The sequence below is a fragment of the Stegostoma tigrinum genome, chromosome 5 (assembly GCF_030684315.1).
Source record: "Stegostoma tigrinum isolate sSteTig4 chromosome 5, sSteTig4.hap1, whole genome shotgun sequence".
Lineage (NCBI taxonomy): Eukaryota > Metazoa > Chordata > Chondrichthyes > Orectolobiformes > Stegostomatidae > Stegostoma > Stegostoma tigrinum.
Window position 1 is genome coordinate 22878804 of NC_081358.1, and position 17403 is coordinate 22896206.

Genomic DNA, 17403 nt, shown 5'->3' on the forward strand with positions numbered 1-17403 from the left:
GTGTCTACTGCCACCTCACATGGCACTATCTTAGGTACTTAGGTATCTAGCTACAAAAACTCAGGTACTAAAGTAGTAAAAGAAGCAAAGTTAAAAAGTTAAGCATTATAGACCTTCGTAGAATAGGTAGAAAAATAAAGAGATAAAGGTAATAGTTAACATTAAAATCCTTCTTAATTTAAACTAGAAAAATAAGGGAATAATGGTAAAAGGTCAACAGTCAATGCATGTTCAACAGAGCAACTACTTTTGACAACAATGCCACATCTGAATGAGCATTGCATTAGAGAACCCTGGCAAAAGCGGAATCTGGGGGAAACTCTCCTCTGGTTAGAATCATACCTGGTACAATGGAAAACGGCTATGGTTATTGAGGTTAGTCATCTCAGCTCTGGGACAACACTGTAGAAGTTTTTTCCTCAGAAGGAATGCCTTAGTTCTGACCATCTTCAGCTGCTTCATCAACAAATATCCGTTCATTATAAGGTCTGAAGTATGAATATTTACTGATGATTCCCTAATGTTCAGCATCTTTGAAGACTCCACAGTTACTAAACGTCAAAACCCAAAATGCAGAAAGAGCTGGAAAATATCCAGATTTGGGTCCAATAGTTGCAAATGGACATTCATGCCACACAAATGCTAGGTGATGACCAAGAGAGAATCTGACCATCACCTCTTTATATTCACTAATACTGCCACCACTGAACCACACGTCCCCCCACCCGACCCCTATCAATATCATCGGCAATACCATCAACCAGAAACTGAACTAAACAAGTCATATGAATACCAAAGGCATTGTGTTTATATATTCACACCAGGTCAAAGAAATCATAATTTCATTTCTGTTTTGCAGAATCTCAACACAGCCGCTTCTAGTTTCCTTTGTCCGAAAGAAAAAGAAGAGCTTCTTAATTTCCTGAAAACAGCATATGGAATGAGACAAGATTTTTGTCACTAAGCATTTATTAAACAATGTGCAATGTTAGTGAATAACAAGTAGTTATTAACTTCAGCCACAGTCCCCAGTTGTAGCAGATCTGTTTGTATGAATGTGAATTGTTCACTATATGCATTGGCTAGAGTAAACAAATGAACAATCATTAATCAAGAAACGATGGAACATACAGAAGATGATTGGGAAGTAGTTCTGTGAATTTAGCAGAGATTAGTAAGTTGTTAGCTGTGCACAGCCAGAATCTGTCACCTCAATTATATTTCAAAGTTGGATCACGCTGAACCCTAAATTTTCTTCATCAAAGCCAAGCAAGAATGTATCACATTCAGTGGGACAGTAAGAAGGGTACAAAACAATGACAAATATTCCAGGGGTTAAGGCCAATGAAACTTCATGAGCAGTAACTTGTGAGGTATACACCATTGTCTGAAAAGAAAAGTGTGGTTTGGGTGGTGTCTTTGTAATTGCTTTCTATCACCATGCAAATTGCCCATGTTATAATTTAAAAATAGTGTTTAGATTTAAAAGAGCAGATATGGGTAGGTGATCAGAACATTTTAATGGTACACCACAGTGTGTACTTGTGTCACTAAGTGTCAACTTCCACCAAAGGCTTGCAGAATTGGTGAGCCCAATCCTTGACGGTACATGTAGGCAGAGATCATAAAGTCACTGGTTCTTCTTTATATTATTTGAGGGATAGAGTGCTTTGTCTTTGAGGAGTATACATTATGTGGGCTTCTAGGATTGACTTCCAAACTGGAAATACCTTAGTCTCCTGTGTCTATCCCGAACCCTAACCCTATCTATCACTTCTTGTGCTTGGGGTAAGTATAAGGATACAATTATACAGCAATGGGATTTGACCTATGAACCTCTCACTATCAAACAATAGTCTGAAATAACTCCGGTATTCTATTTTGTAAAAGCAGGCTAGCTTTATGATATATTGTTATTTAACCTGCATATCACTATCTATTAATTGCTTGAACTACCTTGTGAAACATTTGAAAAGCTGAATAATACTTTGTACTTTACAACTTTATCGATTTGAGCTTTAATGGAAACTGCTTCATTAAAATTTACTGAAAAATGATTAAACATGAGTTTCTGAAATCTAATTCATTATTACAATCAAAATAAGAATTTTAAAAGTGTGTTATGAAGCATTAATTAATACCATTTATCACACAAACAAAGTGTATCATGTCTTTTGGAAGTTCTTTCGCCCTGTGGTTTTATGTCATACCTGAGAGTTTGGGTTCGAGACAGACTGGTCCAGGCGTAGTTTTAAAGTGAGTGGAGGTAGATATAGGGCAGGCACCAGAGGTAGGTTCTTTACTCAGAGAGTGGTTGGAGCATGAAATGCCTTGCCAGAACGGGTAGTGGAGTTGGCCTCATTGGGGACATTTAAGTGGCTATTAGGTAGACATATAGATGATAGTATAATGTAGGTGTGGAGGTGAGATAGACCTTAGGTTTAGGGTAAAAGTTCGGCACAACATCGTGGACAGAAGGGCCTGTACTGTGCTGTACTTTTCTATGTTCTATATTCTAAGACCACATCAAAAACTATCAGAGTGGTTAGGCTTCTTTAGAACTCTGTTTATTGTGTCCTACTACGACATAGAACTATATACAGGGTAATCTAAGATATATGAAGCTCTTCCTTTTACAATAACTTTGTTTTCCATGAAATCTATTGTCCCTCCTTCTTCAATCTCACTAATTCAGTCCATATTAATTGTGCCTCATTGGAAGCAGCCGCCTGATATCATATAAGGTTGTTCAAGGGTTCGTAAACTTTCACACAATACCCCATGCCAAACTTTTTGCTCGTCATTAGATATAACTGTTAACCATTCTATTCAGTTACTTAGATAAGACTTCTTTTTGCAACATTTACTGTAAATTTTGACCTCATCTGTCCTAGACTTCCCTGTCTTTAAGTTAGTGCATCAGTGTGAATAGATGGGTAATGAAAGTCAATGACAAGGTTTAGAAACATTTAAGAGAAAGTTGGCAAACATCTTTTCTCTTCCGACTTTCATTCAATCAGAAATGTATTCGAGCAGGCAGCCTGACTATACATCCTGGATTAGGAACAATTTGCTGAAGGGTCTTGCTTTGATGTAATAGCGGGAACGCCTGGGAAAATTAGGCTCTGTCTTCTTCTCCATCAATGGCATCTGGACTGAGTTATGTTCCTTATCCACAGGCAGATGTTCTCACACAAAGAAATTTGTTCCATTGTAAGATAACAAAGCGTGGAGCTGGATGAACACAGCAGGCCAAGCAGCATCTCAGGAGCACAAAAGCTGACGTTTCGGGCCTAGACCCTTTATCAGAAGCTTTGAAGGGACTAGGCCCGAAACGTCAGCTTTTGTGCTCTTGAGATGCTGCTTGGCCTGCTGTGTTCATCCAGCTTCACACTTTGCTATCTTGGATTCTCCAGCATCTGCAGTTCCCATTATCTCTTGTTCCATTGTAGTATTCATCTATTCGAAGTTTTCTTCCATGATATGAATGTACATGTTGGCATGGAAACAATTTGGTTTGATGCTGCTGTGGCACACCTTCAAAAATGGACCTTTTTTCCTGCAATGAGTACATTGGTTTATGGCTGAAGACCTTTGGTTTTGTATATGTGGGATTTTGGAACCATACCTGTCACAAATCATGTAGCATTAGATTGCTCAGGACGTTGCATTAAAGTTGTCACATATATTTTCAGGTGAGCGGTCTGTTTTCTCCAGTCAGATAGTTTTAAGTGGACAATGTCAGGTTCATAAAAAACAAAGAACTCTTTTGGTGGGCCAGGAGTTGCCAGAGTGCATCTTGACCATATCAATAGATGTAATCCAAATAAATCCAGTAAACTGGGTGTCAAGGAATGGGACATTTAGTGTAGTTAAACTGTGAGACTGTAGAGAGGTAAGCATAGTGGGCTAAGAAGTGGCAAATGCAATGCAAAGCAAAGATATATCAAATATAGGAAACTTCTGATAAAGTGAAGGAACACAAACATCCCCAACACAGATGGGGGTGCAACTGAATTATAATGTCATTGGATACTTGTGTACAGAAAGTCACATAAATGCTTCACATTGTAGATAGTCATTAGGACATAGCTGCTTCACCAGGATCTCCATAACAGAATGAACATTAGAGACGTGGAAAGGATGCAATGAGGATCAATTAGACTAACCGCTGGATCATCAAAAGTTGCAGTTCTGAAGACATTCAATGTTGAAAAGTTAAGAGTGAACACAACCTGAGAAACATTCAAAGTCTGAAAGATTTCAGCCAAGTAAATAATGAGGCAATTGGCCCAGATTTAAACCCAAACTAATCCTGAAGAATGGGATGGGTGCACATTTAAAAATGGGGAAATTATCTTACTACTCCACTATTGCTGGAAACTCACCAATTGCTGATTTACCTCTCAGCTGACTTGAGGTTACAAATGAATCCACTAGGGGGAGTTATCACCAAATGAGACACGGCCTCTGGCAAAGTTGCTGAGCCTGTCCTGTTCCATAATCAGTTTAATCCTGACATCAGCATCCGAAACTGCAGTAAAACCCTGTACAATGTACTGAAAGAAACAAGCAACATTTAAATTTAATGTTAACGGTCTAGCGGACGGTAAAGAAGCTTAGCTAAGATTACAAAGCGATCTTAATCAATTGGGCCAAAGGGCTGAGGAGTGGCAAGTGGAGTTTAATTTAGATAACTGTGGGGTTTTGCATTTTGGTAAAATGATCTTAAAAGGGCAGGATTTATACAGTTAATGGTATTTCCCTGGTAGTGTTGTCGAACAGAAAGATATAGGGATTCAGGTACACAGTTCTTTGAAAGTTGCATCATAGGTAGACAGGTTGGTTAAGAAGACATTTGGTAAACTTCCCTTCATTGTTCAGACCATTGAGTATAGGAGTTGGGTTGTCACATTGAGGTTGTACGGGACATTGGTGAGGCCACTTTTGAACTATGTACCGTTCTGGTCACCCTGCTACAGGAAGGATATTATTAAATTGGATATGGTTCAGAAGAGATTTACCAGGCTGTTGCCAGGACTGGAGGGTCTGATTTACAAGGAGACGGTGGATAGGCTGGGACTTTTTCCTGCAACATAGGAGGTTGAAGAGTGACCTTATAGAGGTTTATAAAATCATGAGTGGCATAGCTAAAGAAAATTGAAAAGGTCTTTTCCCTAAGATGGGTGAGTTTGAAACAAGAGGGTATATTTTTAAGGTGAGAGGAGAATGATTTAAAACGGACCTGAAGGGCAACTTTTTCACACAGAGAGTGGTTTTTGTGTGGAATAAACTCAGGAAATGGTAGATGCAGGTACAGTTACAACATTTATGAGACATTGGACAGGTACATGAATAGGAAAGGTTTAGAGGGATATGGGCTAAATGCTGGCAAATGTGACTAGTTTGGGAAACTTGGTCAGCATGGACAAGTTGGACTGAAGGGTCTGTTTCAGTATTGTATGAATCTATGTCTCTCTGACTCTAAATTGTATCTTTCAGAACACTTGAAAGCACTTCACATAGGTTTAGTTTTAACTTGCAGTTATATAGTTTTGGGAGTGGACTGGGATAGAAATTGACTCTGTGTGTGTGGAAACTAGCTCTAACCAATCAATGTCGGCACTTAAATGCAGCCTATTAAGCTACATGTGAGACACCCTTTTGGGAAAGTTTGTTGTCAGTTTCATTATATTAACCATTCCATTACTGGGTTACTAACATTGTGTTTGGAATTTAACTGCGGCTGAACAGATTCCTTGGGCTTCTTGGAACACATCAGTTAAAACGGCAACAACATTGTGCTAATTGAGAGTGCTGCGGCCATGATAGAAGCAGGGAAATGTGCCAATAAATACTGATGCCTTAGAGCTGATGTATGATGACTTGATTTGTGTGAAAGGCTGTGTTCAGTTTCTGTGCTCCACTCAAGTTATTTTTTTAACTGTTTTTTTTTCTTCTGGGAAAGGTTACTTGCCCTACTTTGATTATGTACCAGAAATGCTTCTTAGCTTTTTCATGTTGGACCTCAGACGAAGACTAAGGTTGCAAAAGCAGCAGCAGGAAGAGAACCAGCAAGGGTAGCACCAGTTAATGCTTTGCAATGCTGCAGCTCTATTAGAGAGCGGAGATGCTGAGCTGAGAGATGTAGCCAATGGGATGCTACATCCGTAACATGGTGGATAGCAAAGGATCAATCTCCTTGCCGTGGAACAGCAGTGTTTCAAAAACCCAGGATCTTGTGTTCGATCCAGTGACAGCAGTGTGCCGAACAAGACACCTACTGCAAGCAGTTCTGGTGCCTGTGCTTTAGAATTGCCAAAATCATCACCGTTCTTAACCACTCTTCCTTTAGATTCTTCTGGAATCTGCTGAAGTAATTTGTAAGATCTCGCAATCAGCTCCAAAATATACAAAACAGGTTACTAACTGATATTGAAATGGAAAACAATGATGTTAACTTTACCATTGATGATGCCAGTCAGAACGAGTAGGCATTAGCAGTGGTACATGAATACATTCCTTCCCCTACAATATTTAAGTGACTCAAAAATGAAATGGAAGTTTAGCTTTCTAACACTGTGTAACACACCCCTGTGCAACAACAAATCTCTACTCTCCCTCTTCCTGGCACGTCTCAACCTCCTGGGGCTTCAACAGAACATGAAGCTGAATGATCAGTTTCTCCACTGACTGATGAGATTTCCCCCTTGGCTGTTTTCCTCAGGATATACAGCCTAACAGGCCCTGCCAAAGGCTGCTCCCTCTGCATCTGTTGTGGGGGACAGACCTGGCTTTAAAGACAGGATGGGTATTGCCACGTGTAGGCTATAGGTAAGAAGAGTTTGAGCTGTAATGCTGCTATCTTGACCCTTTCGCCAACGTTCTGTTCATTGCTTCCAGCATCCCTGGCAAAGAGGGAGCTGTCAGCCACTTGACTATAGATCAGCGGGGTGATGAATGGCCAAAATGAACATGCCATCAATCCTATTTAAGGTGGCATTCAAATGGATAACCAGTTAGTGTGATCTCAAGCTTCTGGTTACCTGACGTTTTAAGTTTTCACCTTGCTGTCATTCTTACCCCTCTTGTCTGCAGTATTCCCATGTAACTCAACAAACAACACTCTGTTTGATTGGACAATCTGCAGTCTTCCAAACTCAACATTGAGTTGAACAATTTTGCATTGAAATAAGTCCCTTTTTAAAATCGTTTTCCTTGCTTGCTTTCTCTTGTTCTTTGATAACACTTTGTTACCATTCATCGCTCTCCTTGACACCTTTTGTTTTCTGCTTGATCCATTATCTGTCAATTTTTAGCTTTGTGCCATGAATTCCCCTTGCCTGTCACAGTGCCATGTACCTTCCCTTATGCTCTTTCCCCCACTCTCTCCTCACTAGATTAAAATCTGTTACGTCTTTAACTACTTCCAATTCAGAAGGAAGACTTTCGAGCCCAGATTTTTGTGATTGACACAGGAATTTGGAGCCAGGAATTTTTCCAACTCCACAATCCACTCTCCATTCTGGGACAGGCCTACACTCTAACTTGTGTTGAGTAGGTTGGTGTGGTGATAGACCCATCACTTGGGAAGCCAGGTCCAATGTGGAAATGACCCAGAGAGAGAGAGATGGAGGTAGTGCTGACGTAGTTTGGTATTGAGGGTTGGTTTCTGTGACTAAGAACAGTGACAACTCAAAACAATTAATAACGAAATACAGATCAACCTTCAGAGCCCCTCCTCAACCTCTTCACCTCCACTTGGGCAATATCCACCTTCAACCTTCATCTCTCACCTCACTTATCCCATTCAGTCATGATGTGTTTATTTTTGACTCTATTAAAATATGCTGTAATCCCTTCAAATGCCCACAGATCTATCCACACATAAGAAAACATTAGCTGATTAAGCCATTGGAAAAGGACATGCTCCCCGGAGTAACATAAATCTCTCAAAATAATCCTATTGTTTGAAGAACCCTTTGAAAGAAGTATCAATTTTTTGATTAGGTCAGAAAACTAACTATATTTTGCATCCAAAGATCTGTCAACTCTGACAAATATACCTCAGATTGAGACATTTCATAGCTAGGGCAGCTTGATGGCTTTGAGAGCTCTAGAGTTCACAGATATGCAGGCTAGGTAGATTGGCCATACTTAAGTTATCCAGGGATGTGCAGAGGCGTTGGGTTAGTCATGGGAAATGCAAGCTGATTGGTTAGTATGGACTTGATGGGCCAAATAGCTTGCTTCCACAATGTAGCGATTCTATGATTTTTCTGATGAAGCAAAAATCTCTCTTCATCTCAAGGTCACAGTTGACATAAATCAGGAGGCCCTCCTCAGTGTGGCTACGTCAATGAGAATCACAGGGGATCTGAAATGGCCAGCAGCCATCAAACAACAAGAACCTAGAATCTTCTTTCCAAAACCAGAGAAATATGAGGCACTGGAAGGGACCCAGGCCTGAGGGATCGGGTCTTGGCTGCCATTTTCCTCTAGTCCTGCCTGCATTTCAGCCCCAATTCTGTTCTCAAAAACTGGTCCATTTATACTGATTTTCTCTTTGCAAATTCTGCCAGCCCTGGTGAGTACTTGGTCTTTCTATTTTTATTGATTGTGCCTTTTTTTTAAAATAATCATATCGATATTCAGTAGTTTCAATAGTGACTTAAACAGATTGAACATCTCAGTTTGTTTTATAAAGCTCCAAAAATTACACGAGGAACGAGACAAAAATGTGCCAGCAGGAAGTCAAGAGATTTAGACAGGAGTCTCAAAGACTATATTTTTAAAAATACTGAAAGACATTGCAATGCACAACATGGCAAGTGTTTTTTGCAAATGAAGTCTAATATCTATAGTTCACCAGTAGTACAAACATTCTGGGGAGCTGCAGTATATTTCAAAACTCCAGTATTTTAAATTTTGTTTATTCACACACTGATACATCGATCTCTTGCTTTTCAGTTACACTAGCAAGACATATTCCTCATCATTATCACTCACCGAGTTCAGTAGTCACAGCCGTTGCTTTTTCATCATATTGAATAACTTAAAATACCCATTACAATGACTTCTTCTCCTACAGTTTTACCACAGTGATATTTAAGTAACTTATCATGCGCTCTAAATGATGTACAGAATAAATTCTTACACAAAACAGTGCGACTCCCATTTACAAATATTTGAGAAGCTGTACTGGAGGGAATCCTACGTAACATGGCGTAGGGCTGGATGAACTCAGCAGGCCAAGCAGCATCAGAGGAGCAGGAAGGCTATGTTTCAGGCCTAGGCCCTTCAGGCTTCACAGTGGGGTGAAATTGTTTCAGAGATAGTAGGAACTGCACATGCTGGACAACCTGAGATAACATGGTGTGGAGCTGGATGAACAAGGCTTTGCAGTGGGGTTCATCCAGCTCTACACCTTGATAACTCAGATTCTCCAGCATCAGCAGTTCCTACTATCTCTGGAGGGAATCCTGTCTGTCATGATTCTGGGAGCAAGCACATGAAAAATCCAGTCAAATCTTTACAGATCAGGCAAAATGTCGGTCAGAAATAAGTACTGTCTGGTGTCTTTTAGGATTAGCTCCTGATGATAATCCTTGGAGTTTTGAGGGCAGGAACAACGGAGTCTCTATGGAAGTGAAATGTGTGCAATTGGCTGCAAGAGTCAGCACAGGTAAAATAATTGAATGATGCATCAGAATGGAGATCTTCAAGAGAGCGTCAACATTTGCACAGTCACTGTGGCGGATTCATTGCAGGAATTTAGTACCTGCACTTGTGAATTCCATGGATGGGCTTCACAGTCTGCACTGGAGCAAAGCTAAAGGAGACAATGGCCTTAAGGATGATTTGCTTCTTTCATGGAGTACAGTCTGCTGCCAAAAAATGTGAATGCCAGATGATGAGGGCAAGTACCTCAAAGTTCCATGCAATTAAGTCTAGGGCACATATATATGTTTCACTATATTTGGAACTAATAGAGTTATATGTTCCCTGGACATGATCATGTGGAAGCAATGTCTGTTGCTAATGAAATGGCATTAATGTGTTCTACAGTTAAAAGCATGAAGATATTCTAAGAAGTGACTCTTCTGTTGAGGTATCCATTGGAGAAAGTTATCTTCACCACTTTGTCTACGAGTCCATTACTCTTTGAAGATCTTCTTGATTACAGTTCTAAACATGTCTAATTGTTGAAACTTGTATCATCATGGGACAGTTTAAAATATATGTACAGATTGCTCCAAGACATTAGTGCTAATGGTTTTTCTTGCCAGGCCAACTTCAGAACATATCATGGGACAAGAACAAACTATGTACTGGATTGGTAGGTAGAGGTTGACTTTCATAAAGAACATGAGTAAAGCAGTTGGGTTTTTAAAACAGTAAACCTTTTATTCTGCCAGCTTAGAACTTACCAGTTTTAGTGAATTTATTCCAAAATGTAACAATGTTTGTTCTAAATTTCTGGATTGCTAGCGTAGACGCAATAGAACTTTCCTGCTATTATACGTTTTCTTGTAAAATGAAGTAATATTCTGGATTGACCCTAATTTAATGTGTAACCCACTGAAGATCGCTTCTCATGTATGGATGAATGGAATGATGAGAGCTATGTGTCTTCTGAAAGTGATCATGTGAAAGTAATACTTGTTGCTAAGGAAATGACATTAATACAATCAAAACTTCATGACATGAAGATACTCTAAGAGGTAACTTTCTACTAAGTCCTCATAAATAAGACTTCTGGCAGTAGAGATCAATTTTGTGACTTTTCTGCATTACCTTGATCACTCAAATATATATCTCTTGTCTGTCACTATAAATGATGTGCTCTGACAAATACTCAAGTTGTGACTTGAATATGACATAAGTTCTCAGACTTGTATTCTACTGTTATGGCTGCATTGTTCGGTATTCTATTTGTGCGTTGTGCAAGAAGTTAAGCTTTGAAAGCGGAAACATCTAGATCTTGGGTAGGTTGATGCTATTCATGGTCCCCAGCTCTCTTTCCTTTATTCAGTTTTATACTTATTCTTGTATGCTCCAAACACAATGTCTCATTATTCTGCCCACTTACTTTAGGGGAGTTTAGAGTTACTTCCTCTGATTCCACTGCGCCTGCTTGTTCAATATCAATTGAAATTTTGATGACTTTGCATTGGGCCAATGTCGTTGGGGTAAATTAGCACGGTAGAGGTTAAGTAACTGACATAGCCTGTTCAGAACCTCTGAACACTGGTAAAGCATTTCTCACAAGTAGCTGTTATTTGCCACAATGCAGACAATTTTTTTTATTATCGATTCCCAAAACTTAACTGCATTCTCAAAGATTTAAATCTAACTCATAGCCTTCCATGTAGAACTTTGCTAAATGCTTTTTGTAGATCTAGATAGAGTATGTATTGAGATTTTTATACTTAATTTTGTTGTCCTTTCAAGTCAAGAGAGGAGTCAAGCTTTAACATGGCAGAAGGGCATTGGAGTAATTATTTCCTGTGTGGAAATGGTGACCAATACCACGACTGCACTTAAAACAGCATTCGGCAGTTGCTAACTCAGCTTCTGCTGCAGGATGGCTATAAACCACCTAATGCTCCACTGTTACAGCGGATACTCAGATGGAGATCATGAGGTCCATGCCTGCTTCCACTCAGGCTCAAACTGTCATTGTTTCAGAACTCAGAGCTCAAGTGGCACATGGCTTCTTACTGCAAACAAGTAATATGGGATTGACAGACTGCCGAGATTGTTGAGGTGTACCCCTGTTCAGGGGCTAGTGGCGTCTTCAAGTGTGAACTTATTGGCTCTCTCAAATGTAAGAATGTTTTGAGATAACTTGACCAAACACAAAAACTGACCAAATTATTAACAGCGTAATGCACAAAATCAAAAGGCCTCTTCAACATCTCTTGTATCAGTGATAATGGGAGCTGCAGATGCTGGAGAATCCAAGATAACAAAGTGTGGAGCTGGGTGAACACAGCAGGCCAAGCAGCATCTCAGGAGCACAAAAGCTGACGTTTTGGGTCTAGAGAGGGACATCGATAATCTGCAGAACTGGGCTGAGAGGTGGCAAATGGAGTTTAATGAGGAAAAGTGTGAGGTGATTCACTTTGGAAAGAGTAACAGGAACACAGAGTACTGGTCTAATGGTAAGAATCTTGATAGTGTGGATGAGCAAAGAGATCTTGGTGTTCATGTGCATAGATCCCTGAAAGTTGCCACCCAGGTTGATAGGGTTGTTAAGAAGGCATATGGTGTGTTAGGTTTAATGGGTAGAGGGATTGAGTTTGAGATGGTGCTTGGCCTGCTGTGTTCATCCAGCTCCACACTTTGTTATCTTCAACATCTCTTGCTGAATTCTGCAAGCTGTTTTCAGAAGATTAGAGAGGCCTGGGACGGGGAAGAAAGTCTCAGCCAGTTAAGCATTGGCCTTAACAAAACCTATTATCTTGAATATTTTGGTTTGGGAATGGCAAATGACTCGGGACTGTGGGCACTGTTGAGGGGCGGGTAACGTTTGGGTGTTGACCCCTGTTGAGGGTGTTGAGTTCTGTCAGGATTGAGCACTGTCTCAGTCTATGGGAAAGACAGTACAGTCAGTACATTTAGAAAGTAGAAGCAGTGACGGCGGGGTATGGGGGTGAAGAGTTTTGGTGGGAGGATGGGACTGTGTCAAACACTATCAGGTGGAGTAAAGACCATTGGAGGGCAAACACTGTCTAGAAAGTGATCACTGTGTGGGTTTATAAGAATGATTGTAGGCATGAAACATTTCAATTGTAAGGAAGGATTGCAGAAATTGGGACTGTATCTTTCTTGGAGAGGCAAAGAAGAGGAGGTCTGATTGAAGTTTTCAAAATAATGGGAGGTTTGGACGGTGTAGATAGGGAGAAACATTTTGTACTCATATATGTATGGAGAAATGCAATGCATAGTTTCAAAGTGATTTGCAAAAGATGGAAGACAAGTTGGTAAAAGTTTTGAAAGCATAGTGAATGGTTAGGATCCAGAATCACTGCCGTAACGGGTGGCGAAGGCAGATTCAACTGAGGCATTCAGGATGGCATCAGATAGTTGTTTAAACAGAAACAAAGTGGAAAGTCTATGGGGAAGAAGGAAAAGTTTAGATGCTCAGATAGCTATTGCAGACATGATGGGTTGAATGGCCTTCTTTTACAAAAAAACAAGTTTGTGATTCTGTAATGGTGGTGGGTGGTTGGCCAGCACAGCTCAGGGGAGTGTGAGGTGTGTGACTGGTGAGCACTGCCTCTGGGGAGGGCGAGGGGTGTGATTGGTGGGCTCTGCCTTTAGGGAGTGCGAGGGGTGTGATTGGTGAGCACTGCCTTTGGGGAGTGTGAGGGGTGTGATTGGTGAGCACTGCCTTTGGGGAGTGCGAGGGGTGTGATTGGTGGGCTCTGCCTTTGGGGGGTGCGAGGGGTGTGATTGGTGAGCACTGCCTCTGGGGAGTGCGAGGGGTGTGATTGGTGAGCACTGCCTTTGGGGAGTGCGAGGGATGTGATTGGTAGGCTCTGCCTTTGTGGAGAGCAAGGGGTGTGATTGGTGGGCACTGCCTTTGGGGAGTGAGAGGTGTGTGATTGGTGAGCACTGCCTTTGGGGAGTGCGAGGGGTGTGACTGGTGGGCATTACCCAGGGTGGTTGTTGAACATAGTTGAGTGAGAATGGAAAGAGAGTGAGGTCTTTTGGAGATTAGGGGTGAGGTGAGGACTGTGAGGCCACGGCGATTGCTGTGGGGAAACTGAGAATGTTTGGGGGTCTGAACATGGTCAGTTAGGGTGAGGACTGTTAGAGGGTGTGAGCACTGTTGCAGAGTCAGAATTTCTGCAGTGTCAGGACTTGGGGAGTATCAGAACTGCCAGGAGGCTGAGCACGGAATCACAGAATTGTTAATGTGTAGAAGGAGACTATTCGGCCCATCGCACCACCATTATTACCAAGTGAAATCTCTTACCTTTTCCGCAAATCCTAGCATAATATTTCTATCCAAAAAAATCATCCAGTGCCATCTTGTGTGCCTTAATTGAACATGCTCAACCTTATATCTATACAATGCATTATATACTCTTCAACTTACTATGTGAAAAATCACTTGGAGAGAGCAGGAACTGCAGATGCTGGAGTCAGGTCAAAACAGTCAACTCCTATGAAGAGCCTAGGCCCGAATCATCGGCTTTTCTGCTCATCTGATGCTGCCTGAGCCGCTGTGTTCCTCCAGCTCCACGCTGTGAAAACCTTTTACTCTCATTTTACCTTTGTTTCATTTGCACATCATTTTGGCTTTGCTTTCTTGTTCTTTATTCTTGTAGGAGCATAGAACATAGAATATTACAATATAGTACAGGCCCTTCGGCCCTCGATGTTGCACTGACCTGTGAAACCAATCTGAAGCCCATCTAACCTACACTATTCCATTATCATCCATATGTTTATCCAATGACCATTTAAATGCCCTTAAATTTGGCAAGTCTACTACTGTTGCAGGCAGGACATTCCACACCCTAACTACTCTCTGAGTAAGGAACCTACGACTGACATCTGTCCTACATCTATCACCCCTCAATTTAAAGCTATGTCCCCTCGAGCTGGCCATTACCATCCAAGGAGAAAGGCTTTCACTGTCCACCCTCTCCAATCCTCTGATCATCTTGTATGACTCTATTAAGTCACCTCTGAACCTTCTTCTCACTAATGAAAACAGCCTCAAGTCCCTCAGCCTTTCCTCATAAGACCTTCCCTCCATACCAGGCAACATCCTGGTAAATCTCCTCTGCACCCTTTCCAATGTTTCCACAACCTTCCTATAATGCGGTGACCAGAACTGTACGTAATACTCCAAGTGCGGCTGCAACAGAGTATTGTATAGGTGCAACATGACCTCATGGCTCTGAAACTCAATCCCTCTACCCATCAAACCTAACACACCGTATGCCTTCTTAACAACCCTATCAACCTAGGTGGCAATTTCAGGGATCTATGCACATGAACACCAAGATCTCTTTGCTCATCCACACTACCAAGATTCTTACCATTAGACCAGTACTCTGTATTCCTGTTACTCTTTCCAAAGTGAATCACCTCACACTTTTCCTCATTAAACTCCATTTGCCACCTCTCAGCCCAGTTCTGCAGATTATCTAAGTCCCTCTCTGATCTGCAACTTCCTTCTGCACTGTCCACAACTCCACCAACTTTAGTGTCATTCCTCTGTCCAGCCCATTCAGGATGTTGAAGGCGCCAATCAAATGGCCCCTCAGCATTCTGCCAAGGAGCATAGTCCTCGTTTCTCCAATTAATCCCATAAGTTTTTGTACTGTCTCCAATACATTTTCAAATTTCCTATAATGTGACTCCCATGGATGTACACAAACTTCTAGCTAAGGTCTAGCGAGTGTCATGTACAAGTGCAACATCACCTCTTTGCTCTTGTACTCATTGCTGTTATTAAAAAGACAGGAATAATGTATGTTTTATTAATTGTTCTCTCCACCTGTCCTGGCATTCTCAATGAGCTGCACACATATTATCTCTGCTTCTGCACCCCCTTTAGAGTTGTGCCCTGATTTAAATATTATCTTTGAACATTCTTCTGCCCAAAATGCATTACCTCAGACTTCTTTGCGTTGCGTTATATCTGCCACCTATCCTCCCACTCCACCATCTTGTCAATGTCCTTTTGGCATTCCACACTGCCCCTCTCAAAGTTTACAATTCTTCCAAGTTTAGGGTTGTCTACAAACTTTGAAATTGACTCCTGCACAACAAGATTCAGATCATTGACATGTAACAGAAAAAGCAAACACTGACCCTTGAGGAACCCACTGCAAACGTTCTTTCAGCCTGAAAAGTATCTGTTGACCATAACTCTGTTTGCTATCAGTCACCTCTATCCAGGTAACTCTCAGCCTCCTAGATGCAGTTTTGTATCCATATTATTACTGTCTCTTTTGTACTATGACCTATAACTTTCCTCACATGTCTACTGTGCCATGGGTGAGCATTGTCAGGGTGTGAGCAATCACAGAGGGAGTGAACTCTCCGCTGAGACCAGGCTGTACACTTTTGAGGTGACATTTCCATTTAAAACTTTATCAATGAAACGAAGATGGGCCTTAAAAGATGTGTCTTCAGTTCATGACAGGAAAAGTGTCCACAATTGTTGGTTCAGAGATAATGGGAACTGCTAATGCTGGAGAATTCAAGATAACAAAGTGTAGAGCTGGATGAACACAGTAGGCCAAGCAGCTCCTAAGATGCTCTACACTTTGTTATCTCACAATTGTTGGTTCTTGCCTTCAGGCCTCCCCATTCTGTTTTCTATACTTTCAAGCTGGAGTCAGGTCTGGACCCTAAAAGCTTTGGCATAAAAAGCGAAAAGGGAAATATAAAGCAGTCACTGGAAGTGTACTCCCATCTTCCTGACAGTCAGAACATTTCAATCAACATCAGTGGGTTAGTACTTCAGTGGACTGACACTATTTAGTTATTATAAACTGATCCAAGTATAAATCTAATTCCAGGCAAATTAGCAAAACTAATTAATAAATAGTTAACTAACCAGGGATTAACTAGCTAACAACTTAATTAACTAAGTAGAAATGGCTGGGCAGAGTTGTGTGATGTGAGAACTGGCGAGCTCCAGTGACCACATCTGCAGCAGGTGTTGGTTGCTGGAGGAACTTTGGCTCAAGAGTTAATGAGCTGGAGTCTGAGCTTTGTAACTCATCCAGAAGGCTGAGAGTTACCTGAATGCTCTGTTTCAGTAGCTGGTTAGTATCAAGGGGGTGGATTCAATTGCATGGAAAGGCATGAAAATAATGAAAAGAAAGGAGAACTCAGGAGAGGATATTAAAGTCTCCAGCAGACAAACTAGGACAGAGCATTTGGAAAGGCTCAGGAATCTAATTTCTAGCACATTGGATAAAGGAATGACAATAAGAAGAGGAATGGTAAATATGGAGTGAAGGTATTGTACCTGAATGCACACAGGATACAAAATAAGGTAATTGAGATTGCAGTGCAGATCAAAATTGGCATGTATGAGTGGTGGGCTTCATGGAGACATGGCTGTAAGGGGCTCAGGAGTAGGAGCGACATATCCAAGGATATACATCCTATTGAAAAGATAGGCAGGTGGGCAGAGGGAATGGGGTTGCCTTATTCGGAGAAAAAAGAAATTAAATCAATAGCCAAAATGATGTAGGGTCAGATGATGCAGAAGCTGTGTGGGTTGGGTTGAGGGAACACAGAGGTGAAAAACCATAATGGGAGTTATGTACAGGCCTCCAAACAGTTGTCAAGATGTGGGGCACGAGATACACCAGGAGATAGAAAAGGATAAGAAAGGCAAGGTTATAGTGATCAAGGGGG

At 41.2% G+C, this 17403-nt stretch overlaps 1 protein-coding gene across 4 annotated transcripts in view; it reads left to right on the top strand.

The window, feature by feature from the left end:
• Positions 1-2031, top strand: part of LOC125452124 (adenosine deaminase-like) — a 46110-nt gene extending 44079 nt beyond the window's left edge. For 3 of the 4 annotated variants that reach the window (XM_048530148.2, XM_048530147.2, XM_048530145.2), the window contains one exon: positions 860-2031. In XM_048530148.2, coding sequence (XP_048386105.1) covers positions 860-964 — 105 coding nt within the window. In that variant the 3' untranslated portion in view covers positions 965-2031. The remainder of the gene's footprint in view (positions 1-859) is intronic. The other variant, XM_048530146.2, reaches the window with a different exon arrangement.
• The last annotated feature ends 15372 nt before the right edge of the window (positions 2032-17403 follow it).